General features: G+C 39.5%; 3 protein-coding genes and 1 pseudogene across 8 annotated transcripts; 2 read left to right on the top strand and 2 right to left on the bottom strand.

Moving 5' to 3' along the window:
• Positions 1–289: 289 nt before the first annotated feature.
• LOC110156372 (trans-1,2-dihydrobenzene-1,2-diol dehydrogenase-like) lies at positions 290–3,237 on the top strand. Its single transcript, XM_055154987.1, is given in 8 exon segments — positions 290–635; positions 1,162–1,273; positions 1,717–1,764; positions 1,767–1,879; positions 1,982–2,234; positions 2,585–2,709; positions 2,791–2,941; positions 3,027–3,237. Coding segments are annotated over 8 exon segments (1,002 nt in total). The 5' UTR covers positions 290–545; the 3' UTR covers positions 3,137–3,237.
• pkma (pyruvate kinase M1/2a) lies at positions 3,234–11,956 on the bottom strand. Of its 2 annotated transcripts, none has more exons than XM_020941347.2 (11): positions 11,796–11,956; positions 8,060–8,238; positions 7,892–7,983; positions 7,209–7,340; positions 6,938–7,124; positions 6,598–6,868; positions 6,376–6,526; positions 6,146–6,298; positions 4,767–4,933; positions 4,196–4,377; positions 3,234–4,127 (listed from the first exon to the last, which is right to left on the bottom strand). In XM_020941347.2, exons 2-11 carry the CDS (start codon positions 8,208–8,210, stop codon positions 4,021–4,023), a joined length of 1,593 nt encoding a protein of 530 aa, XP_020797006.1. In that variant the 5' UTR covers positions 8,211–8,238; positions 11,796–11,956; the 3' UTR covers positions 3,234–4,020. The 2 variants fall into 2 exon arrangements, with proteins under 2 accessions (XP_020797006.1, XP_020797005.1); XM_020941346.2 differs by lacking the exon at positions 4,767–4,933 and adding an exon at positions 5,231–5,397 and having other exon boundaries at positions 11,796–11,955.
• On the bottom strand, positions 9,388–9,504 carry LOC129409297 (5S ribosomal RNA; annotated as a pseudogene).
• Positions 11,957–12,158: 202 nt separating the features above from the next.
• On the top strand, positions 12,159–23,841 carry LOC110175359 (protein mono-ADP-ribosyltransferase PARP6). Of its 5 annotated transcripts, XM_055154984.1 has the most exons (24): positions 12,673–12,803; positions 14,020–14,112; positions 14,830–14,922; positions 15,176–15,253; positions 15,738–15,832; positions 15,918–15,978; positions 16,130–16,220; positions 16,382–16,448; positions 16,530–16,679; positions 17,316–17,466; positions 17,656–17,787; positions 17,919–18,014; positions 18,132–18,224; positions 18,297–18,422; positions 18,566–18,631; positions 18,707–18,774; positions 18,874–18,922; positions 19,038–19,150; positions 19,825–19,897; positions 21,256–21,325; positions 22,112–22,191; positions 22,322–22,385; positions 22,472–22,556; positions 22,649–23,841. In XM_055154984.1, the coding sequence occupies exons 3-24, from the start codon at positions 14,920–14,922 to the stop codon at positions 22,749–22,751; spliced, it is 1,914 nt and encodes a 637-aa protein (XP_055010959.1). In that variant the 5' UTR covers positions 12,673–12,803; positions 14,020–14,112; positions 14,830–14,919; the 3' UTR covers positions 22,752–23,841. The 5 variants fall into 5 exon arrangements, 1 of the variants encoding a protein (XP_055010959.1); XR_008632341.1 differs by lacking the exons at positions 12,673–12,803; positions 21,256–21,325; positions 22,649–23,841 and adding an exon at positions 12,159–12,219 and having other exon boundaries at positions 22,472–22,539; XR_008632340.1 differs by lacking the exons at positions 21,256–21,325; positions 22,649–23,841 and having other exon boundaries at positions 12,674–12,803; positions 22,472–22,539.
• Positions 23,842–26,833: the final 2,992 nt, after the last annotated feature.

Here is a 26,833-nt window from a genome sequence, read left to right as displayed (position 1 = left end):
AATAGAAGTAATATGAATACAATATTGTCTGAATTAGGTTAGGAATGCAACAAACATCTATTACTGTAAAGGCTGGCTTTATGACAATGGAGCTGCAGCTGCACTGGAGTGAACAGCAGTATTTCATTCTGCCCCATCAGTCTCACCTCAGATTGATGCATAAGAATTACAAATAATGATTTGTCTCCCTCTTTTGGTAATATGGGAATGCTACACAGGTTCTCAAGATTTTTTGCGAGGCTACAGAACGAGGTTAATCCACTGTCACGCCTCGTGGCGTACTCTATGCTCTGTTTTATACTCAAAGTTGAGGGATTTATTTGCTGGTGATACACTGCATTGTAATTATATCGACTGTAGGCAACTTGCAAAGAGGATTTCCCCGTTCTTTTTATCACAGTGCGGTGATATACGTGAACACTAGACTTAGTCCAAAGGCACGGCGCGCATCGGCAGCGCGCATCGGCAGCGCGCACGCATTGTCACGTCACATTAAAGAACCTATTATAGAACACAGTTCTACTCATGCCACACAGGTGACAGCAATGGCAACGAAGTGGGGTATCTGCAGCGCAGGGAAGATCTCTCATGACTTCACCGTGGCCCTAAAAACCCTCCCTCCTGAAGACCACCAGGTAGGCCTTGTAAATGTAGCAGCGTAGCATCAAGTATACCCACAAGTGTGCCTCTTGTGTCAAACTGCCTACTTGCTTTTAGATTAAGTCGAATGTGTCATAATAACCTTAGACCGTATATATCTATTATACAGTCTATGGGAATAACCCATTCTTACTTTCTCAATTGCAATGGTGTCACTTCGTTGACCTTTGAAAAGTCTTCTTTGGCTGCTTGTAACCTTTCAAATTTTTGCTTCTGCTGCATTTGGGAAACCAGAAAAAATGCGTAGCCTATATAGTATGCTCTAAAAGAATAGGTAAATACAGGACACATGTTGTGTTTCTATATTTGAATATATCAATTGAATTGAAGTGAATTGAATATATCTTATTTGAATATAGAGTGTGTGTCCCTCTAACCTTGATTGTAGTTTATTATGTGGCTCTTTATCAGAAATGGTTGACCATTAATCTAGGGCTCTACTAGGCAAAAGGTAGCCTATCATCTTGTAGGTTATAATAAACGTATCATATAATTTTACAGGTGGTTGCAGTTGCAGCACGGAAGCTTGATGATGCACTGAGTTTTGCTCAAAAGCATAATATCCCCCAGGCTTATGGAAGCTATGAAGAACTGTCCAGAGATCCAAATGTTGGTCAGTATCACTATAATGCACTGGCTGTGGGCCTATAATGCAAGTCAATGCACCACAGAACATTTAAGTAGCCCTATGTAGGTCTAACTAAAAATTGTCTCACCCATTTGTGCTTTTCTACCTTCAAGACACACACTAATTCATACACACATTCATACACCAGTGTACACAGACAGTGAGGATGAGGCAGGTCAAATGTCTTTCCTAAGGACACAACAACAGCATTCATTTCTCTTACTCACACACAACGTTCATTATTCATTTCCCTACATAGGAAAGGTGGTTGAAATGTCTTGCCCTTGGACACACATGGGCAGCACTTGTCTAATCTTAGATTAAATAGCCAACTTTTTTGGTTGGGCAAATGCTCTGACTGTTTTCCACTCCTTTGTTACGATCCTAATACTACAAAATAACAATTTAGGATTCTTTTTTTTTTTCAGATGTAGTGTATATTGGAGTCATTCATCCCTACCATTTGAATACATGTTTAATTTTGCCAATGCTAAGAAGCACATACTATGTGAAAAACCCCTGGCTATGAACTCTAAGGAGGTTCAGGAGATCCTCACTGCTGCTAAAAGAAATAATGTCTTCTTAATGGAGGTAAACCCAAAGACAAACTGATTCATGTTTTACTCAACATAAATACTGTATGCTTGTATCTTCCTTCTCTTGTAACTTAGTGCAAACATCTCTGTTTTACAGGCTGTCTGGACTCGATTTTTTCCCGTCTCTGTTGAGATCAGACGGCTGCTTGCTCAGGGGGAAGTGGGTGATGTGAAGATGGTGAGGTCAGAGTTTGGGGTGCCACTTTTGGATGTGCCAAGAGCTGTGCAGAAAGAACTGGGAGGAGGAGCCTTGTTGGATCTTGGCATTTATTGCCTGCAATGTATTAGCATGGTGTACAATGGAGAGAAACCAGAGTCCATCCAAGCCGTTGGAATCTGCTCTGAAACCGGTAGACTAAACTATAGATACATAACAAATGTGTTTTGTGAAAGACACTTCATGTTTGGGGCAAAACTTTCCTCAGTTTATTCACATGATTTATCCTCAAGATCAGATGAACAAACACAGATCTTTACCTCTCTAGCCAAGCATTACTTTAAAGAGAAGGTTTGTCTATATGGTAGCAAATCAAACACGTTATGGAGTAACCAGATTTGTAAATTTTAGCTCTCTTTCATATAGTAGTATTCTGAAGAACAGAAAACACAATAAGAAACCTGTAACTATTAAAATTGTGTCCACTGCTTTAAGTTCTTAATTCTTTCATGTCAGTATGTCAATACATAAACTGTTTTTCAGGTACAGATGAGACTGTGATTGTTACTTTAAAGTACTCAAAGAACAGAATGGCTGTGTTCACATGTTCTAATGGTATGGAGTTGCCTAATGATTTCATTGTTGTTGGAACAAAACACTTCATGAAGGTAAGGCCTGTTTGCTTGTGTCCTGCATAGTTCAGTCAGTGCTGAAATGTTAAAAGATTTTGCACCATGTTCCACATATAGGTCCCTGCCAACATGTGGTGTCCAACATCCCTAATTGTGAATGGGAAGGAGACAGAGTATCCTCTTCCTGAACCCTATCTGCCTACCAACTTTCTCAACGGCACAGGGATGTGTTATGAGGCAGAAGAGGTTCGACAGTGCTTGCTCAAAGGTGCTAAAATTTTCCCACAATTTTGTCTAAGCTTACAAACAACTCCTTTGCTCATGTCAATTAACCCTCAATTTTTTTTTTCTAGGACTTAAGGAGAGTGCCATAATGCCTCATTCAGACTCTATTCTGCTTGCAGAAATAGAGGATGAAATTCGTAGACAAGTTGGGGTTGTGTATCCCCAAGATTCTTTATAGGCAAAAAAAAAAGAAGGAACAATTTCTGGAACCACAAAAACAGTACTTCTTAAAACAAAAATAATGTTTTGTAGTGACATAATAAAATCAAGGAAAATGTGGTACTATTTCTTTTATTGAAATAAATCCAGTCTAATAGGATAGCCCAGTACACAGCTAAACTTCCTTTTACACTTATTTCATACACTCAGGCATTACAATCAAAAGCATACAAGACACAAAGCTATGTGGGTCACTAACACAGGAAAGATGCCCAGCAGGACTCGACTTCACATCTCCCACTGGGGGAAAAACCCAGAAAAGTGCTTATTCATATCAGTTAACTTTTGCGAATCACAAGATTCTTAAGTGCCAATGAACATTTGACCCAAATTGAAAATGCAAAGGCATTATGACACACCAACACAATACAGTAACTTGTTCAAACACATTTCGACCTCCAAAATCTGCCTGTATCTATATAGACAAAATACATATCATGGCATTGAATAGAAGTAATATGAATACAATATTGTCTGAATTAGGTTAGGAATGCAACAAACATCTATTACTGTAAAGGCTGGCTTTATGACAATGGAGCTGCAGCTGCACTGGAGTGAACAGCAGTATTTCATTCTGCCCCATCAATCTCACCTCAGATTGATGCATAAGAGACATTTGAGATACAGCAGATTAGGACAAGCTGTTGAATCTGAGCCCTATAGACTATAGTTTTACTGGCAAACAAACAAGGAATGGATACAGTGTGGCATGGATGGAAAACATAGCTCTTATTGTATACTTCATACTTTCCAAATAAATTATTTGAATGTTGGAGTCATTTTGGTTGTGTGGGGAGAGCCTTGGAGTGTGTGAAGAAGAGCTATGAAAGAGCCAGTGACCTTTCAGGGCACCAGAACCACACGCATGGTGTTGGTATAACCAGAGCCAGGGCGCCAGCCGGTGAGGATGATAACTACATCTCCTTCTTTGAAGAAGCCTCGAGCTTTACCTGCAAAAGTGATGCATATTAGTTGGCCACCTGTGCACTTAATATTTAAAATAGATAATTGAATTTACCCATTTCCATTGCAAAGTTGACACGCATGTCCACATCCTCAGCCCAAACATCATGGGCAGGGTTAGTGTAAAGAACTGGGAAGATGCCACGGTACAGATGGGCTTGGCGAGCTGTCTGCGCATTGCGAGTAACAGCAATGATGGGGGCACGAGGTCTGTACCTAGAGATCAGGTGAGCGGACCTACAAAACACAAAGCAACTATTAAAAACACTAAAGTAAAGAAAAAACATCACATATATTTTTAGTTTGCAGTTTAATTTTCTCTGGAATTCATGCACATATAAAAATCACATGACCACTTAAACCAGGCAAAAATAATTTATTGGCATGTCAATTCAAACCCATTTTAATTTGTTATGTTGAATGTTTTCATATTAATTAAAATTGCATATTGCAATTAACATTCATTTCAGTTTGATTAAAGCTCAACTTCACTCACTCCACCTACTGCTATGTTCACACATTCACACAAGGGAAGTAAGATTAAAAGGGTTGAGGACAGGAGTAAAAAGTCAGGGGCAGTGTAGACTCCTTACCTCTGACACAAACTACTGCATCTTCTGTCTTACCTTCCACTCTTGGTGAGAACTACAATGGCACTAGCACAGGACTTGAAGGAGGCTTCCACAGCTCCCACAGCTACAGCCTCAGAGGGGTCTCTGGTCAACTGGGAGTGTCTTCTGAGCTCCTCAAACAGCTGTCTGTGGAAGGTGGCTGCCTCTGCCTCTCGAGCTATCTGTGCACCGAGGTGTCATGGGAATGAATGGGTGAAGCAAGGAAGGTTACACACACACACACAGATTTTGAAAGCACGCACACCACTGAGAGCTGCTTGCAAAACTCCACTTCTAATTGGGTTTGTTCTCAAAAAAATTTGATACATTTTACATTTACATTTTTGTGCACAAGTAGTTTGGGAGTTTTGCAGAAGTGGCCCAGTCACAGACTCCTAAGACCTGACTTGCCCTATTCTAGGCTCAAAATCCCTTTGAACAGTCTGTTCCTTATAATGAAGACCAGCGTTCCGTCCTACCTTCCAGAGCCTGTGAGCACAATGAATGCTGAGGCTAGGATCTTAAAGGATGCCTCGACTGCCCCAATTGCAATAGCCTCAGCCGGGTCTTTGCAGTGTGGTGTGGAGCGGCGCAGGTCCTCAAACACCTGCCGATGGAACATGGCCGCCTCGGCCTCACGAGCAATCTATCACAAGCCAGGGCATGAAAGAGACACGGCATTCACACAGCAGGGACACAAATGCAAGGAAGAAAAGAGAGAACACACAGAACACACAGTTAAGTAGAAAGACAGATCGGTCATTAATGTTGGATTAATAGCACAGAAAAAGACACAGACAGAAACCAGAAATAGAGAAACAAAAATGTTGGTAATTGGTAGTAGAGGAAAGGAGGAAAGAAAAAAAAAAAAAGTTCAAACAAATACTGATTAAAATCATTTATATATATTTTTTTTAAACATGAATTATTGCTTTTGATATAATAATGATATAATGCATGGCACAGGCAAATTATGAGCATGTGAAAACACTGATTTATTGCAAAGCCAAACAGAAATAAGTTGAAAGTTGCCAAGCAAAGGAAGAGACAGCAGACTGCTGAGTCACTCTGGCCTCTGCAGTGAAGCCAGGAGAATGCCAGGAAGGTTTGACTGGACAGTTAAAGTGGAGGCAACCTTCACCTAATGGACTCCATCTATCCCTGACCAATACATGTTTCACATGATCGACATGATGTAAATAATATGCAATCAGATTTAGTACAGAATGAGCAATTTAAGTGGTTAAAAAGTATTGAAGTATGTTATTGTCAGGAAGTATGACAATGCGAGATCAGAATGTTAGTGCTATGGTGCAAATTGTTCAGCCAGTGTTTAGTACTAATATCTTATGAATTGCCATTTACTTTACAGCTATTCAATGTCAGTGTCTCACCATGTGTTGTGTGCGCACGGCCTCCAGGGGGTAGTCTCCCTTGGCTGTCTCACCACTCAACATAATGCAGTCTGCGCCATCCAAAACAGCGTTGGCAACATCACTGCCCTCAGCACGAGTGGGTCTTGGCTTCTTGATCATGCTCTCCAACATCTGAATGAGAAATAATCAGACGGCAATTTATAGCAATTTTAACCTACTTCATAAATGATAAAATATTGTGATCTGACCTGAGTGGCACATGTGATTGGTTTGCCAGCTCTGTTGCAGCGTCCAATCATCATTTTTTGGGCCACAAACACTTTCTCTGTGGGAATTTCAATCCCGAGGTCGCCACGAGCCACCATAATCCCATCACTGGCCTCCATAATCTCATCAAATCTATAATTAACCATTTTGATTATTATTTTATTAGTAAAAGGTTTAAATGTACCCATTAGAGTCCTACAAACCTGCGCACACCCTCATGATTCTCAATCTTACTGACGATCTTGATGTTTTTGCCCTTGTCTCCCAGTACTGCCCTAACAGCATGTACATCTGCAGCTTTACGGATGAAAGAGGCGAACACCATGTCAACTCCCTGCTCCACGCCAAACTGCAGGTCCTGGACGTCCTTTTCAGAGACTGCTGGCAGGTCCACGGCGGCACCAGGCAAGTTCACTCCCTTCTTACTTCCCAGGCTGCCACCATTCTCAATCTCACACATAAGGTAATCAGAACCTGAGGAGAGGTTTGAGTTATGCTTTGTCCATTCAAAGACATTAAAAACTTGACAACTCCTTCACTTACCCATCTCCATAACCTGTAGAGATATAAGTCCATCATCAATGTAAATTTTGCTGCCCACTTCCACCACTTTGGTAATGTTTTTGTAGTCGAGCCACAGAATCTGATCACTGCATTTCTCTTGATACGCATCATCCAAGGTGATCTTGATCATGTTGCCCTTCTTTAGCTCCACTTCTGCAGTACCACTCTGTCAAATTGAAATGATACAGGTTACATATTTTTACATGTGCAGTAAATTGTGTTGTGTTATAATGAATGAACAATAACAGACCCCATGAATGAGGCCGGTCCTGATTTCTGGTCCTTTAGTGTCCAAGGCAATGCCAATAGGTCTGTAGCTGATGCTGCCTGGTTCAAAGCTTTCACAGGCCTCACGGACATTCTTGATTGTCTGAGCATGATACTGTATAACGGACAACATATAACAAAATGTGTGACCTTTAACCAGCGTAAATTTTAATGGAGCATTACATAACGTAGTAAGTTCAAGTTATAAAACCATATAAAATTATACAACTAATAAAACTTAACTAAGAGGACCAGTCTGGATATAAAACAGACTAAGATTATTCAGGTTAAATGTAGAAACAGAAACACAGCAAGTTCTAGTTTTAACATTTAGAAGATTCTCTGCAGGGGAAAATGACAAATTTGACAGCATTTTATACTATTGCATAAAATATTCTTTATCAATATTTTTAATAAATATGTAAGTTGTAATCTGCCAAGATAGAATGAAATATAGTTGACCAGTTTAAAGTACATAGTCTAGACCTATGCTTTCCCAACAGCAATGGATAAACTCATAGTAAGGTAAAAGTGAACAAACATCCAGGCTGTGATAAACCACAATACACTAGTGATCACAATATTATCAGGTAGACAAGACGTGACATTGAACAATAGCAAGACTTATTGTTAAAGAGTTTTATGTGCACAGGAGGAATTACAAACCTCATGTGTTCCATGAGAAAAGTTTAAGCGTGCAATGTTCATTCCAGACTTTATCATCTCCTTGAGCATATCCACAGATCGAGAGGCTGGTCCTGTTTCAAGAAGCATATTTTAACATTTCCATTTTATTCAAATACATTATATTGTTTTTAGGAAAATTGAACTAACCGATAGTACAGATGATGCCAGTATTGCGTGCGGTGGTGGGGTCAGAGTCGATGTCTAGCAGGCACATGTGTTCCAGGAAGGTGTCCGCCATGGCAGCACTGAGCTGCTGCGTCTGAATGAAGGCAGTGCCCATATCTTGAGCCTTTTGCATGGTTTTCACTGGTGTAGAGCGAGTGGTCCTAAAAAAGAAAGATTGTTATATTTAAAAGGCCTGCTCATTACATATGATCATATTTATATTACATTTCTGTGTTTTGACATGCTATGAGATTCCACACTAGGGCTGCAAGATTGATCACAATCAAGTTGAAATTACAATTTAAAGTCACAAAGGCTACAATTATTCATGCAGTACCATTTGTGTTCTAAACAAGACAGGATGTAATATAACTTCCAACTCTATAGTTTAAACGTCTACAAAAATGTTCTGCAATGCATGGGAGTGCTGCATTAGTTAGTAGTATATTGTATTCAAGTCTTTGCTGAACACTTCTGGACTGTGAACTAATGCTGTGATTTCCCAATGTGTCAGAAAAAGAAAAAAAGAGCAGCTAGATAGAGATGAATGATTTTGGAAAATCTATTTCACATCTGCATATTACCAGACAAGTTAACACCTCTTTATCATTTGGTACATTCAGTTCTTCCCCTCTAGCTTCCCTCAAAGTTTACCATGACAACAGCACCACCATGAGGCTCAGATAGAGGACAAAATTTGGCAAGATTTCACCACCACCGCCGCTTTCACAAAGCACTTGGGAAATACCGGGTGTGTCATGATTTTAGTGTAAAGTCTCGTATTACATCGCAAATGATGAAGCGTTAACAGTCAGTCTGCTCTCGATTTACCGGTCAAGACCAACTGCAGGCATTTCCACAAATGCACCACTTACAATCATTACATTATCATTACGTTACATAACATTATGTCTTAGTTAATACAAACTTACACTTAATAACTGTCATAGCCAAATACTACTTGAAAGGATGGCTTCTTAATATAAGATTTTGTTTCAGTCTTTACAAGATGAGAAATTTCTTCTTTCCTTTGATTGATTGATAGCATTTACAGTATATAGCGCCTTTCAAGATACCCAAAGCGCTTTTACAGTTCATTATTCAGTCACTCCACACTCTGTGGTGGTAAGCTACTACTGTAGCCACAGCTGCCCTGGGGCAGACTGACGAAAGCGAGGCTGCCTATCTGCGCCATCGGCCCCTCCGACCACCACCATCACTCACACACACACACACCACTTTCATACTAGGCAATGTGGGTGAAGTGTCTTGCCTAAGGACACAACAACAGTTTTTTTGCCACTGGCGCCTCACTGTGGCACCTGGAATTCCTAGCAGTCTCCCATCCAAGTACTACCCAGGCCCAGCCTGCTTAGCTTCTGAGATCTGATGGGATCAGGCTTTTACAAGCCGGTATGGCCATTTGCTTTTTAACACATGTACAAAACTGCATTTAAATGAGCTGGTTCCATTTTTGACTACGGAGTGAAACAGTTCACTAGTTGCAACTACACACTAGTTAGTAGTCACACTTCAGCCCCCTCTGGTCTTCTTACTCATTCTAATTATGAATGCATCTCGATAGGGGGATCCCAGACACTGCTGCACTAAACAGAACAGAGACTGCAGTCTGCCTGATGATGTAACACACTACTGAAGCTCACATACAAATGCCAGGCCAGTGATGTACGTGAGCAGAATCACATCCCACGGTGGCAGCTCACCAGCACATAAAAAGGCATGGGGAGACAGACATGTGGCAGGAAACTACTAATAAGAGACAAACCACAATGTGACGTAAATACACCTATGACAAGCAATAACAGCCAACACCAACTACCACAGATGCAATGCTAACTTTAGAAAGTAGCTGCATGTAATCCTCTACAATCCCCTACAGACACATCCACCCAACACTACAATTTACCAGCCAACTTGCAAATATAAACTAGACTGTAACCACTGTGATTATGTCAGTTTGACTTTCTTTCAGATATTCAATACCTCTGCTTCTGTTGCATGCTCAAACTCATGCTGGCTCTTTAGTTAACCAGTTAGCATGCTAAGCTACATACCACCAGTAGATATTCCTGCTTCTTCTGGGGACAAACAGATAGTGAACAGACACTGATCTCCAGCACAGCCCCGGAGTGCTGGAGTGTCCGCGGCCTATAAAGTGAAATCGCCTATTCCCAGTAATAGCCAATAGAGCACAAGTTACTGGTCTGCCTGAACATACATATGACAGTTTCAGGAGCTCCAGAGTAAATCCCATCAGTAAGGATAAAGGACTTGGAACAAGGTTGTTTTAACTAGGTCTATACCATGATCTCAGAGCAAACTTACGAGAGGTTCCTCCAAATGACCAAGAGAGCAGTGTGCATCCAAGGTAATACAGCCTATGTCACCCAGTACCCCGAACTAAAATGGGAATGCCTAATAATAACTCACAACATGAGTGTTTGTAAAATATATTTTTAACTTGCCTCAAGCTGCAAACACAGATAAGACATTTATCAGTTGCTGCCTAAGTTATACAAAGATATTGTAGTGTTTGAGGTCTATCTAGACTGCACTGTGTGAGAAGGACGCCACATAACAGGTATTGTTCCCATGTAGATTAACCTGCTCCATGAGAGCCATGGCAGCTGTGAACTGACCCAGAACACGATCACAAAGAGCTAAGCAGTTCAAATATACTCGCCCACCTACAGTATGCACAAAACGAGGTGTAGAAAATAGCTCATCATATTTAACTTTTGGAAGAATGCAAAGTTTCTACTCTGCTTTTTGTTACTGCAGGGTGTAGATAGACTGGGGTGTTACCTTATTTAGACCTACTGCAGAAGAGTGTTTGGAGAGAGTTATTACTATAAACACAAGTGGTCGACCTCTTAGAACTTTTGAGAAACAAATTCCAGATAAGCAAAAACAATCAGAAGAACTGTCCTGTCATGAGAAGGGAGCTACACAATTGGCTGGTATCAAGTGTCACGAAGACACCGCTACAGACTGCTGCAATGGCGCGCTACAGTAGACTGAATGGGCCTGTACGTGTCGTCTACATTTTAAAGAGGACAAAAATTGCACATAACTCTAATCAGCTCGTTTTCGCTTTTGTAATAGGCCTATAAAGCCGCATATCTATTGAGATACAATGCCGATGCGACAGAGGTCACGTTCACATCACTGCGTCACATTTTCCTCAAGAAGAAACATGACCAAGAAGAGCCAATGAACGCGCTCGTCACACCCACAACAGGAAGAAACTTTCCATGTTCCAACCCCAAAGCATCACCATTTTGATCATTTTTACATCTACAAAAGAGATTAAAATGAGCAGAAAACGCCAAAAATAAATACATGTCTTTCATAGCAGACGTGTTACTGTCACTTGCTCGGTTTGATCATCTATAATTGATGGATGTGCAGCATCTCGTGTCCTCCTTGGTTAGAAATAGGAAATGTAATGTATAAACCCCTCTGTTGATGAAGCACTGGTGTACGGTTAATTGTTCCTCTTCTGGTCATAATAAACCACATTTATAAGCCAAATAGTACTGCTAAAGTGATTACGGACTCCATGTGATCATCCACGCACTTAACGTTACCAGTTAGCGAGATGCCAAGCGGGATCAAATGACTATAATGTTAGAGCAGTTACCGAAAACGAGAAAAAAAGCCCTTTCAGCAGCAGCAGAGACAGCAGGATACCCACCTTTAAACTGGAGAAGAGCTCAAAGTGATGTAACAGACGCTACACTTCTGCAGCTCAAGGTGATCCCTGTTCTAGTCTCGGAACTACTTCGTGCGGATGCTGTGAGATATCCTTCCGAGTGTTAATATCACTTAGCCGCACCCTTTTAATCTCTTTAGGAATTAAAGTAACGTGCTATTACTCGGTCTATTTGTGATCAATTTATTTTCCAGTTTAATTAAAAAACAAAAATACCGTATTAATTGTATGCGGAAGGATACAATGCGTTGGTAGTGCTTTGTAAAGTTCTCTAACCAATCACAGAGCCGAATAGCATCTTGTCTAACACGTGACCTGTGTGACTCAGGTTGAATTGTTTCCTCTTCTAGTTACTTTAACTTCCTTCTTTTTCGTGAGATTCACGGCAAGTTTGTAAAGATAACAGGTATGTTTTATTGTGCTACAGTCCTCGTGGGTGGTGTCAACACACCGGTGGTATACACTACATTGACGCATAAAATTGTTTTCAATTAACATCACGGTTTTAAGCGTGACCATGCAAACTGATCTGTAGCGACACCCAGCGTTTACTATTGTGCAATACATTTACAATCTATAGGACCACAAAAATGCAGCATTACACAAACTGTGGTACTGACTGTTGTTGTCACTAAGTAATAAAGTAAATTGAAATATTAAGTATTGACCAACATACAGTAGGTATAAACAGCAAACTGCAAAATGTATTCTTGCATGTGCTACTATCTCTTTCTACCAGTGCAGCATCTGTTACTATCATATGCCATGTTCAGGTCATGAGCCTTCTTTTGATACATCAGAAATAATAAAAAAAAAAAGTAAAATAAACAGAAAATAAATAGCCATGTCCCACTGCATTTTTCCATGTTATTTTCTTACCTGTTTATAGCAGTGGTGGTACTGCTGCTTCCGCTACCCATTGTATCATTTCAGTGGCTGCATGGATCGGATCAGAGCCATTAATAGAGACCAGAACACATGCTGGCCCAGGTGAGAGACATAGCTGAGTTATCAGTCCCATGGTTGTCAATCAGCATTAATCATAACTACTAAGCTGGAGTAAGACAATCTGGGCATACAGTCAGTTAATTCTCCTAGATGAGACAAGAAAATTAGACATTCAGAAAAAAGGTCATACAGCATAGCCAATGCAACTTACCTTTTACAGTAATCTACATTTATAATAGATTTTAAAGTAATCTGAAATATGCTGATTTAAGTTATTATGATATTTGACAATTATTAAATCAACATAGACGTTTAATGTGATAATCTGGTATTTTTTGGTAATTTTACTAAATTATTTTATTACAGTGCTACAGTTTTGTTGCTTGTTCAGAAGAAAGAAACTCGTTTATGCAACACATTTGACATTTTCACTGTTTTGATGATTACAGTGGTGTGTTTCATATTAACTTTGCACAAAAAGTGGTTTAACAAAGACTTTTAATATTACAGCCATGAATTATTATTTTTTTAACCGTATTGAATCCATTTGAAATATATAATATTGAATGGAAAGCTGACTGTATTGAGATATGTATCATATCGTGGCCAGTGTGTCGAGGTATATATCGTATCAGCAATTTCTGAATGATTCCCAGCCCTATTTAACATGCTGGCTTTAATCAATTTCCTTATATAAAATTATTCTGCATGAGTCTTTTGGCTTTAGAACCATTTCCATTGGGTTTGGAACAGTTTTTTGTATGAAAAGGTGGGGATATACATTTTTATGTCTTTTTGCTCCTTTTCATGCAGGTATTTTTTTTTTTTTGTAATTGAAAATTAAATTAAATAATCACCTTATCCTGAAATTCTTTTAAAATACTGAAGGAAACTACTCAAACAAAATGCACACAATGAATCAAAAATATTATGCAACAGCCCAGAAGTATGCAGACATAAGCTTAAAGAGGGATTGGTGTACACACAAATAGAACCATTATTCCTCCATTTTCTTTGCTTTTTCTAGGCAAGTGCAGTCAGCTGCAAGTCACATGACCAGCTGCCTATCCCTACTGAGCATGCTCGGAGCTTTCAGTGTTGTCAGGCAAAATATAAGACAGCAGTAGGAGCAGAGATCTGCAATAGATAAACACACACAGCAGATGGCTTGCTCACATAGCGCTAGCCCAGACAGGAGGTTGTTGTAGAACTGGACTATTGTGAATCTCATGTAGCCGCTTTGTTGTGATTGTTGCAGAAAGAGAAGCCGCTGAAGGAAAAGCAGGTGTGCCCTTTAAGAGGGGGAGCAGCTGAGCAAAGGACAGCATCCCAGTCTCCATCCTCTCTGGAGGTAAGTGTGGGGTACAAAGGGGGAGGGGGAAGACGCCTGACTGCATCTGTGTTTGCATTAAAAAGCTGGAAAATTGGGACATCGAAAAGAGCTGTGGGGGTTGAGAGGCACGAGACTCTATTGGTATGAGAAATAAATGACAATGGTCAGATCTATGGCGGACAATGCTGGCACGATGTTGAGTGTGTTATGAATTCAAGCAGGGCTGTGGATTACATGGCAGTGGTGTAGGGATTCTGTGGAGATTTAAACACAAAATGCCCAATATTTGAGGCTCTAAGAGTTGTAGAATCTGTCGGTTTTATAGAAAGTCGGTAGCCATGCTGTGCTTTCTTTTGTCTGATGCTAGTTATGCCACAATATATATTTCCCAGCCTGATTCTAAGTACGTGACAACAAAATGACATCAGCAAATGTACACTTTAATAAATGGATAAGCTTTTTGCTTTATATTCACATCTGGTTGACAACAAACATAGAAAAAGAGACATTCTGGGTGCTGAGCGTACAGCACTATCTCCCACACATTCTCCTCTCAGTGATTAATGCCACTCTGAAAGGAGGCTGAAATGGTTGTTGCTAGGATACATGGCAAGGTGAAGAACGGACGATTTAAAGAAAGGAGGCGGAGGGCACTGTTCTACTGAATGGCATCACACTAGCCGTACCTTTGTTGTTTCATAATTTCTCTTTGTTGCATATTTTTTATGGTTTCAGTGTTCAGAAGGATTTTTATTGCGTGAAATGGCTGCAATGATTAGCAACGGTCGGGGGCCTGTTTGAGCAAACCTATGATCAACGGACCTAATGGTAAGGCAGCTTTCATTCTGTTTTTTGTGCTGTGTCACCATGTCTTGATTCGAAGTGTTTTATGTAATTCAAATCTAATATTCTGTCTTTCCAGTATAAACAGCCAAGCTCTGATGCTATAAACAGCTCAGTTTGAAGCATTTCAATAGAAGCTAAATATAGAGAAAGAATGTCACATGAAAGGATGGTGGAGGAAGGCTGTGTTTTGTTTCCGCTTCACCGTATTAGCTTTTGACAATGTGTGGGCCCACAGGACATCAAAGGCCAGTGCTGGACAGATGAGGAGTCAGACGGGGAGAATGAGTCCGAGCAGTTCCTCTATGGCATTCAGGTAAGGCCAGTTCATGTCCCACATTCATTCATACATTATAAAAGATAGCTATATGTGGCGTGTGTTGTAATATTCATGAATGTCTATGCTGACTCATGCTTTTATCTAACGTCATAGTATTATAGATTCATTCATGATTTACAAGTCTTCCATTTGATAATTTTAATTTTTAAGTTTTAGAACACAAACCTTTGCTATCATATTGATATTTTTTCAGAATATTAACCTGCCTAGCCTTCTCACTGTTGAGCATGAATAAAAAATGTATTTTATATGTTTTCTCACAAGATAAAGTCATGGTATGATTTTTTTTTTGTGCTAAATCACCCAGCCCTATTTATGAGTTATATATAGCATTGTCCAAATGACAATTATAATAATCATGGTATTCATGGTGCCAAAGCAGTAGTATTTTTTATAGTATTTGTTATATAATGTAATTATCATTCTTTGCATTAAAAAAATACTGTTTTATTATTTACAGGGTAGTTGTGCTGCTGACCTATACCGTCACCCTCAGTTAGATGCAGATATTGAGGCAGTGAAAGACATTTACACCGAGAGTGCCATCTCTGTCAGGTAAGGAATGCATCTGAAGGCAGCACTTGTCGTATTAACTGATCGTATTATTCATAAAATCCATTGTGTCCATCTTTCTGTACAGGGAGTATGGTACAATTGATGATGTGGACATCGACCTTCACATTAACATAGGATTTTTAGACGTGAGTCAGCATTTTTTACTCCCATTAATATTCTAGAGTTGTCATTTTCCACAGGAGCACACCATTTGTAATGTAGTGTCTGTTCATAGTGCTTTAATGGATTGCTCTAATTAGCTAGTTAACTGTGTGTATTTATGTGTGTCTGCCTTAGGAGGAGGTTGCAACAGCGTGGAAAGTCATCAGAACAGAACCCATTATTTTAAGACTGCGTTTTTCTCTTTCACAGTACCTTGATGGACCTGGTAAGAAGTAGTGGTAGTAGTGGTGTAAATGCACTATTATTTTATGGCTTTTATAACTGCGCCAATTACAACATTATGATGAACTGAGTTCAGTGTGCTGATGATAAAATGAAATGGTCACTTTACATTCATTGTTAAATTTATATTGTTTTTGTTGTTAGAGCCATCAGTAGAGGTTTTTCAGCCTTCTAACAAAGACGGTTTTAGTCTTGGCTTACAACTTAAAAAGTAAGTCCTACTTTGCTTTCTTATTGCAAAATAGCATTTATTTTTATTATTTACTCACCAAGTAGATTTTTTTTTTTACAGAATCCTGAGCACATTCACTTCTCAGCAGTGGAAACATCTTAGTAATGAATTTCTTAAGGCTCAACAGGAGAAGAGGCACAGCTGGTTCAAAGCTGGAGGAACCATCAAAAAGTTCAGAGCTGGGCTAAGCATCTTCTCCCCCATACCTAAGTACATTTTTGCCTGCTCTTACACCACTGGCATAGCAAAAACAGTGAAATTATGAAATTATGCATATGCCTTTTGTCTATGATAAAGAAGGTGTCAGTGACTTGTTCTAACATTATATGTTATACTTTGAGAATTGGGGATATAGGAACAACAAAAGGGCAAATTAATGAACAATTAAAAAGGCTTGTTGCATGTCCATTTACTTTTGTCTATAATCAAGAACTACATGCTTAATTAGCATGTATACATAAATGCTGTTACTTTACTTTTTTTTTTTTAAAGTCAGTGCTGTTTTGTTAAATGTGTAAGAGACAAACTAGACTGACAGTATCGACTTGAAGACTGACAAAATTCAATAAGAGACACATTTGGACAATTTCCCCAGAGGAAGGGACTTCTCTCAGGCGTTGTTTAACTGCAGGATGCTTTGACAGTTACGAGTGCTCAGTATGGAGGTCAGCCTCACTAACCACTAGGTTGTCTTGACAACTGCATGACTGGACCAGAGCTGTGTGTCAGATGGTTGTAGTGTCCAAAGTGAAGCGGTATAATGATTATTTACTGTACAGTGTTTTCTTATAATGTTTTGGATCCAAATACAACAAATTAATTATATTTTTTTTGTCCCATCTGCAGGTCTCCCAGTTTTCCTCTGATCCAAGACACAGTTCTAAAAGGAAAACTTAGTGTTCCTGAGCTGAGAATGACCCGGCTGATGAACCGCTCTATCTCCTGTACAATGAAGAATCCCAAAGGAGAGCTGTTTAGTTATCCACCTAACACTCAGGTCAGTGTCATATTAATACATTATAGTTTAATTGCTCTGTGTTGTTGTGCCTTGTCCCCTTTTACCTACTCTGAAGCTGCAGTTTGGTCCTGCCACCTGCACTGTCCCAACCTGTGTCACTCCCTGCCCCACACTGTGAGATGGCCAGATTGCGTGTCCCATAATATTTTGTCTCACTTGCTTCATCAGACTGTGGCTGTCCCAGCGGCCAGGGCCCCCGCGCAGATAACCACGAGGCAGCTGATTGAATTGTTTTTCTCATCCCAGGCGGGAGGGCACTGCAAGAACATCCCTACACTGGAGTATGGCTTCCTAGTGCAGGTTAGATACAAGTAATGGTTAAATTCAGGACATTGAGTTAGTAAAATGGTTGATTGGAAGCTTTTATGTTGTTTCACTTTATTGCCACATTTGGTGCTAAGTGAGGATACCGCTGTGCTTTTCTCATGCAGATAATGAAGTACTCTGAACAAAGGATCCCCACTCTCAACGAGTACTGTGTGGTCTGTGATGAGCAGCACGTCTTTCAAAATGGTTCAATGTTAAAGGTATAGAAGTTACAATGCATATTTCATATTTTAGTCTATGTGTTTTTTTCACTAGAACTCAACATTTTGGACTGAATTATTTTAATTTGCTCACATGCTGAAGTACTTTTTTTCCAGCCGGCAGTGTGCACTAGGGAGTTGTGTGTGTTCTCTTTCTACACTCTGGGCGTGATGTCAGGAGCTGCAGAGGAGGTAGCTACCGGAGCAGAGGTAAGACACATCTTACAGGAGGAAACTAAAATATGTATTCAGCAAAATAACATAAAATCTCTGTTTGTGCAGGTGGTGGACCTCCTGGTGGCCATGTGTCGAGCTGCACTTGAGTCGCCTCGCAAGAGTATCATCTTTGAGCCCTATCCATCTGTAGTCGATCCCAATGACCCCAAAACCTTGGCCTTCAATCCTAAGGTCAGTATCTACTCCACTGTGACTAAAATACATGTTGCTATACCATTTTATTTCTATGTGAAAGATATGCAATATCTTCTCAAATATTTGTTTATTTTTTTCTCTCGTACACAATGGTTGTTCGGCTTAAACAATCAACACAGAAGAAGAATTATGAAAGGCTGCAAAAAGCATTAGACAGTGTTATGTCAATTCGAGAGATGACACAGGTAAAAGACAAAAGCTTACAAATAATTATTGTAACCTAAAGGACACATCTAAACCTTGTTTTCCTTTTGTCTTAGGGCTCTTATCTAGAAATTAAAAAGCAGATGGATAAACTGGACCCCCTTGCTCATCCCCTGCTACAATGGTGAGACAATTTGAGAATAGGCTAATTATATGATATACAAAACTGACAACCCTTATGGAGGAATAAAATATGCCTAAACATATTTTGGTCTGTCTATAGGATTATTTCAAGTAACAGGTCACATATTGTCAAGCTACCTCTGAGTAGGGTAAGAAACCTGAACAGATGTCTAGACTAACTGTATGACTAACTCATGATTATAACTAAATTATATTTATTTCCCTCTATTTCCCCCATTTCCCCCTGCTTTGTGGTGGGGATAGCAACTGAAATTCATGCACACGTCCCACCAGTTCCTGCTGCTGAGCAGCCCACCAGCCAAGGAGGCCCGTTTCCGCACTGCCAAGAAGCTTTACGGCAGCACCTTTGCTTTTCAGTGAGTCCTTTTGCCCTACATTGCCTTTCTCATAATCTATAATGTCTTTGCTCTACTGTAAGTTGGTGTTTACAAATGTGTAACTTTATGGCAGTTAGTCAAAGACAGCAGACCTCACACATGGCCAAAACATTCATGCATAATTTAGCATTACACTGTGTCAGACACGATCATGAGTCAGTTTAACACCTGGTTATTGGGTAGAGTGCAAATTTTATAAAACCGTAACCATCAGGAGCACACAGTCTGTTCCTTCTGTTGGAGAGGGAGGCCATCCACATTTGCCAGCACATGCAGCCAGAAATACTATCTATGATGAAGAGCCTAACAAAGGCAGATGAACCTCCGCTAAATATATTAGAAACAAATAGGCTTTTGAGCAAGGAGGTTACCTTGAGTATCTACTAAAGCAGTCTTCTTACCTGTTTAGAAAATTGCGGAAATATATTATTTAATACAGAAACACTGCAAACAAGACAAAATTTCCAGGCTGTACTACTGGTGCACTTTTGTTGTTGTATGTTGTGAATGTGATTTTTAATGGTAGCTCCTTAAACTAAAATAAGACACTAGTGTTTCTAAACTCAAACTCATATTTGTTATATGTATGTATTTTATGTGTACACCACATTTAATCTATTCTTTATCTTTACCTTTCTCTGCCCTTTCCTTAGTGGTTCTCATATAGAAAATTGGCACTCTGTTCTGAGAAATGGACTCGTCAATGCCTCTTATACTAAACTGCAGGTATGTAAGTCGGATATGTAAAGCCATCATATTTATCACATCTTGTTGCATCTGTTATGAGGTTTAAGCACTCTAAAGTAACATAACAACATCTAAGCACTTTTCTACAGTTTGAGAAATGAAGACAAAGTTGTAGTATGTGCTGATATGAGGAGCCTATGAGGCCAAGGTTACTATTTAAGGCTATTTTGGTACTCCGAATTAGTACATCTGCTGTGCTGCGCCAGGACATTTATGAAAAGTCAGTTCATTTTATTGCACTAAACTTTACGCTCTCTCATAAATGAAACTTGACATCTTAGCAGCAGATTGTTAGCAGTTTTGTGAAGGATAAAAACACGACTGAACTGTCTCATTTGCACAACAGAACTGATAATGATTGCTGGAAGACACGATGACACTGTCTGAAAATAGATTAAACACACAATTAAGTCTGAAAGCTTTGAAATGTCTCACCTCAGCTTGGATTACTCTCCCCAGCGATGTGATTCATTTATATCTTCTTTGTTCCCCAACTTTTTGAACTGTCAATGTTTGATCCGGTCTGGGTGTTCATCTGCCTGCTCATTCGCCTTTCCCTTTTCACCTTGAGCTCAGACACCCGCGCTACACCTCTGTCATTGTGTTATTGAAGGAGCCAGTCTGCCTTCAGCTCCAGCCATCACACAGACTCTCCAGTCCCTTATTACTTTTGATTCCATCCAGATGTGCCACAATGTGATCTCACACTTTTATTCCCTGTATCTCAAGTTGCTCTTTGTTCTCCCTCCCTTGGTCACGTTTCATGCACCATGACTTCTTTGTGAATCTTGCCCTTTCCACGCTCAGAACTTTTTGGAGTCTTAAAGATTAATGTTCATCTTGCTTCACCCCATCTCCAAATCATTACCAAATCTCGCCTTTTGATTTTTAAAAATATATATTAAGTCAACGTTTCATCAGTCCTCTCAGAGCACTATTGAACTTTTTTCTTCAAAGAGGGATATATATTGTCTGTCTGTTGCCTAGCTAGCACAATGTGCTTACTTTATTGCACTGTACATTTGCTCTACAATTAACATTTTTTTTATTATCAACTGGATTGATTCATTCAACAATAATAAATAAATAACATTGTCATGAACACCTTACAAGCCAGTCTTCACTTCTCTTCGTGTATCTGTGAAATTATAAATAATGAGCCACTATTGAAGTACAGTTCAATAGCGCTGTGATGAGAAGAAACATTTAGTTGAAATTTTTTCTAATGTGCATTGCAAGGAAATTGTTTCTTTGTATATAAAGATTTCAGTCTTATGCGTCCGGTGGTGTTTTTCAAATGGTCAGTGACACTTCCCTCTTGCTCTTTTGAACCCAAGCTGCATGGGGCAGCCTATGGAAAGGGCATCTATCTAAGCCCCATCTCCAGCATATCTTTTGGATACTCAGGTATGAATGGTTTGTCCTCACCACTGGACCCTACGTGAGTCTCTTCAGCTCCTCCATGGCACTGTCATGTATCATGTGGATTGAGTATGCTTTGTTTGTCACATGCTTTGGTCTTCATGCTGGGATGTTCCATCTCCACATGTGGGCTCTCTCCATGGTCTAACCTGTTGTGCTGCATTTTATTATGTGTCCATGTTGGGTGCAGGTCTGTTCAATGAGCTCTACCCTGCCTACCATCATACTTTGTGTTGTGGCTGCAAACATATGTGGTTTTGTTGTTCAACTATTCTGTATGATGTCATTTCTTTTCTTTTTATTATTTATCATAATACTTGTGAAAGTCCCCATAACATTGTGCATTTTATGCAACCCCCCATTACATACAAAAATACATTATTTTTACTTATCTAAAAAAAATATGGCTGATCCAATTCATGAATAATTCAGTTATGTTTTCATAGTATGGCAATATTTAGACTACATGCTACAGATTTAGTGGTTAGTGTTAATGTAACTGCGTGTTTAAGACACATTTCCATCAAGCCAAATAAAGCAATCTTGAATACTGAGACATGAAAGTTGCATATTTGTAAATCTTTGCATACCATTATCAATATGAACTTTCTGTGGTGGAGTATTCATAAAATGTTTATCTTACATTCAGTATCCATCACATGCTGGTGAGTACTGCTAAACCCTTGGTTAATCTATTTATAATAGACCTACTGGGAAGACTATAGCATTAAAGCCAAGTTGCTGTTAGTACATCTTTTTTTTTGTGTGCAGGAATGGGGAAAGGACAACACCGTATGCCCACCAAAGATGAGCTAGTGCAGCGATACAACCGAATGAACACCATACCACAGGTTATAAGATTCACACAGAATAATTACTTTATATTTATTAGTAATCAAGTAAATGCTGTATGTATTTGGGGAAAACCATTCATATCTATAATTCTGTGTGTTTTAGAATTTTTGTTTTTGTTTTAAACAGAGTCGTCCAATACAATCAAGATTTCTGCAAAGTAGAAATCTAAATTGCATTGCCCTGTGTGAAGGTAAAAAAAAAATAAAAATCTGAAGACACACTGGACAGATAGTACTTACTACTAGAAATGTCATGTTTGTTGCTCCCTTTCTACAGTAATCACATCTAAAGACCTACAGAAACATGGAAATATCTGGGTGTGTCCAGTCTCTGACCATGTGTGCACTCGGTTCTTTTTTGTGTGAGTATTAAAAGCACATATCCTAGATTACTTTTACTTACATATGCTAAAATGTTTTTTTTTTATTATTATTTAATCCTCTCTGTATGCAGGTATGAGGATGGACAGGTGGGAGATGCCAATATCAACACCCAAGAGCCTAAGGTGCAGAAGGAGATTATGCGTGTGATTGGGACTCAGATCTACTCCAGCTAATAAACACAAGTTGGATCGTAGGTTGGCTTGGTTGAGAGGCACAGACAGGCAAAGTGGCTCATTCTTCACTATTCCATATGGTAGATTTATTTCAACATCTGATAATGTCTATACATACTCACTGAATATTTAACAACAAAATTACAAGAATGCAGAAAACACCAAAATATCAAATCTTGTATTGTAGTGTTATTTTTCTGAATAAGAATGACAATTTACATATCTTTTATACTGCATAACACTACTTTTACTTGTTATCTGCTAGGTTTCTCAACAAATTTTGATCAATCAACTCAATCATTCTTATAATATTTTGATAATGTACAACGTAATATTATTCATTTTCAACCAGTCAATATAATTGAAGCTGTTTCCTATTTTCAACTGACTGTTAGTTTATGCACTACATTCCCAATGAATTCGCACCTTACAAGATGTACATAATGTTAAGTCTATCTGCAGAGAGGTTAAGGTCTAAGTGAGCCCCCATTGGTCCTGTACTGACCTGCATATTACCGAGGGAAATTTACTGCTCCTCTGTTTTCACCTTGGAGAATGACGACCTTGTATAGCTAATCATGCTCATCAGTTAGTCATGTACTTTATGTATGTACGTGTGGGTTTGTATTCTCTCAACATTATACTAGACATTGCACTTATTCTGCATATGCCTGAATTGGGATAATGGACTTTCCTTGGATATGCAGTAAATTAGAAGGCAAGAAAGTGCTGTGAAACATCTTGACTGATGTGAGCTGGAATCAACTTCTGGGACAATTTGACTGATGAATGGACTGTGGAGCACTCAAAGACAGTGATTTGTATATAAAGACATTGGAGACCATTATGAAATGTATTGCTCAGAAAAGGTGCACATGTACAGACGACTCATTGTTGTGAGAGCCAACGCCAGAACTGAAAGCTGCAAGTGTCTTTGAGAATCTTTTCCTTTTGCTGACTGTCTCTGGCGAGTAGCGTTTTCAAAGATGATGTTGACGATAATGATTGCAATTATAATGATGATGAAGATGAAAGGAGCTGATGTTGAGGGAAAAAAAAGAATAAAGCTTGATTTTGCACAGTTTTACACACAAACTCCGTCCCTTTGATGCCTCTGTGGAAATTGGTATCATCACCAAAATGTTAGAACCCTTTTGTGTCTGGAGCTGGGAAATGTAATAACATGGTGAACAGAAGGGGGCAGTAGTATTCCACAAACATACTGCAGAGGCAACCAGGGAACATAACGTAATGTTTCTTAGTGTATGTATATTTGATGTCTTTTAAGAATATGTAATAGTCATTTTTATCTAAAAGATGACGCTACATAATGGATGTATTTTCTAACTTAATTTTAATCAACAAACCAACAGGCAATGTGAGCCTAAGAAGACCTTGGTGCGTAGCCTCACCCTTATAAAAAGAGTAGCCAACCACACTTGTCTTTTATTACAAGAAGCATTAACACAATGTCTATACATAACGTAAACACTGTTTATTTTCCCTTAGACAAACCGGAGAGGGCATAGAGCTCTGTTGCTCTTGACTGACCTGTCCTGAACTGCACTATTTTTCTATTATTTTCTATTAAAAGAGGGCCCCATGTGAGCCTTCTTGCCTAGGTCCCCATAATTCTCTTGACAGCCCAGCAAACAACCTGCCACAGAATTCAACCAAATCTGCCACTATACTGTCAACAGCCTCTGCAGATGTCTGTGGATGAGGAGCAGATGATGTGCAAGGTTCACTGCAGCTATGATCTCTGAAACCCGACACTTATGTTGGACACAGTCTTCTGGTTTGGCTCGGTCCCCTTTACCCAAAGCCAGCTGGCCCGAGGCAAACTGTTGTACTGGAATCACAAAAACTGTACAGCGCCATTCACCAGTGGGGGGAGCTCTTGCGTTGCATAGTCCTTCGTACATAGATAGGGCCATGGCTACCTATATGCAGACTCACAAACAGATAAACAACACATAGCGGTTGTTTGGCCAGATAAAGAGTACTGACAGGGGGGCAGGGGGGTCACAGCGGGTGGCTGGCTTTCGGCGGAAGTCACTGTTCATGGCCACCACCACCTCCGCAGTCTTGGTAATAAGTGGGACCTGCTTGATTCCTGCCGAAAAAGGAGCAATTATGGGGAGTCCTTTAATCACCCACACTTTTATTGAGCTCGGGGTCTCTTAGCTTGCAGCTCAGGCCCCCGATGGCGTTGGTAAGGAAGGTAGCGGGCGAAGGGAGTGACAGAGAAGGTCGGTGGTTTAACAGGGCGAGAAGGGGTCTCGTTTGAATTAAGGCTATTCGGTACGCCGCCTGAGCCCCTGCGGGACAGAGACAAAGAGGTGGAGAGGACCGCGAGACAGCCACACCACTGAGGCGGAGAGATAGATGGACTTAAAAGGGGAGAGACGGGAGGACTAGAGGGCAAGAGTTTGGGGGACACATCAGAATAAGAATCATTTTCAGCCCAAGTAAGATAAATCTGTTGAATTTCCAAGAGGAGAGAACATTTGCAAAAAAAAAAAAAAAAAAAAAAAATGCTTTCAGAAACAAGATGGCGGCACTTGTTGAACTATAGCTTTGGATTGCAGGACATTAGATGAATGCCTTGAGATAGGCCTATAGCCAACTGTAAGAACAAAGCATAAACCCATTTATTAGGCCTTAACGTCTTGATCTGATCTTTAAAATCAAACACATTTTTCAAGATGTTGTCTCTCTTAGAATGAAAAACGTGTTACAGAATATGAGCCTACTCACTATCTGAGGACCAACACCACAGCAGCAAAACTAGGCTACAATAGAATAGTCTGTGTTTTTTGATACAGTGAAGAAAGAGTCTGTACCCAGATCAGATGTATCAATAAATTCTCTAAAGTTAAGGAGTATATGCTTTATTATGACAGATTTTCAATACTTTTTCTAAAGAATCTCTTTAATCATAGCCTATAGAAAATCACCTAAAATGTAATTTTGCCAATCACAGAAATTTACTGAAATATATTTTTCTTGACTTTATTTATAAAAGTAAAGACCTTATCACACTTTCTCTCATTCAGTTAATCAACATACTTTTCATAGTACGTTTTTGGCACAAGGTTATGCAGATGCAATCAGGGGAAATGAGCAAATCCCTTAATCATTCATGTAAAATTTTGGTCTAATAAACCAGTGTCCATGAAGGTCCTGCAACCCACTCCATCAGGATGCCATTTATGTGAGTCTGGGCTGCTAGTGTTTGGAATTTTGAGCTGTCCGCTGGTATCTTTTCATGCACCACTGGCCTTGATTTGATCTTCATTGCATGAAGTCTTGGTCCTGGTACACTCTGTTCTCATCCATGACTTACCTCAGCTATTGCAGCCAGGAGCACCACACCAGTGGACAATCTGCAAGTGGGACTGACATTCACACTGCTTTTATTCTTTTTTTCCTTTTTTTTTTTTTTTTTTTTTTTTTTTTTTTAAACAAATGGCCTATGTGTGAGAAAGACAACCGAATTTGATTTTCCTACTTTACAGTCCGCCCAGAGCCACAGTCAGCCAGAGCGCCCATTCAAAACAGTACTGTCAGTGCGCTTTTTATTGAATTTTCAGCTGGGTGTTGCTTGCATGTGTGTCTATGTGTATGGCCTCTTCTTTCGCCTCTTCCCTGGATATGAATGATGGAGTACAAGTCCTTGTCCAGTCCCTCCGAGATAGTGGAGTGCAAGGAAAAGGCAGTGGGCGGCAGTGATGTTGTTTTGCAGTAATCTGGTGCAAATGTATAGGAAGTTTGTGCACTACAGTTCAAACTTTGAACATGCTTTTTCAGATGTTATCGTTTGAAGACATAAAGACAAACTGAAAGGCTATAAAGAAAGAATTAATTAAAAGGCCTGTATTACACTATTTTCTGATCTATGTTATAACGTTTCCTCAGGGGTTATGTTTTGTTTTATTTAGACATGTTTAACACACGAGCCCAGCACATTTAGTCTTTCTGAAAACCTTTGTGATGTCATGTGGCAATACAGGAAGTGCTCCCCACTTTTTAAACCCCATGCACCTTCACTAGAATCATTTGGATAATTTCAGCCTTGG

Source organism: Boleophthalmus pectinirostris, unplaced genomic scaffold (genome assembly GCF_026225935.1).
Source record: "Boleophthalmus pectinirostris isolate CB_2022bp ecotype Guang Dong unplaced genomic scaffold, ASM2622593v1 HiC_scaffold_19, whole genome shotgun sequence".
Classification (NCBI taxonomy): Eukaryota; Metazoa; Chordata; class Actinopteri; order Gobiiformes; family Gobiidae; genus Boleophthalmus; species Boleophthalmus pectinirostris.
Note: the sequence above shows the minus strand (reverse complement) of the source record. Positions and strands in the feature narration are given on the sequence as shown.

Coding starts and splice junctions, on each gene's coding strand:
- pkma (XM_020941347.2), bottom strand. CDS start 8,210: ATGCAAAAGGCTCAAGATATGGGCACTGCCTTCATTCAGACGCAGCAG. Junction 7,341..7,891: donor TTTCTCATGGAACACATGAG/GTTTGTAATTCC, acceptor TCCGTTATACAG/TATCATGCTCAGACAATCAA. Junction 7,125..7,208: donor GGACCGGCCTCATTCATGGG/GTCTGTTATTGT, acceptor TCAATTTGACAG/AGTGGTACTGCAGAAGTGGA.
- LOC110175359 (XM_055154984.1), top strand. Junction 21,326..22,111: donor CATATCTTTTGGATACTCAG/GTATGAATGGTT, acceptor TTTTGTGTGCAG/GAATGGGGAAAGGACAACAC. Junction 22,386..22,471: donor TTGCATTGCCCTGTGTGAAG/GTAAAAAAAAAA, acceptor CCCTTTCTACAG/TAATCACATCTAAAGACCTA.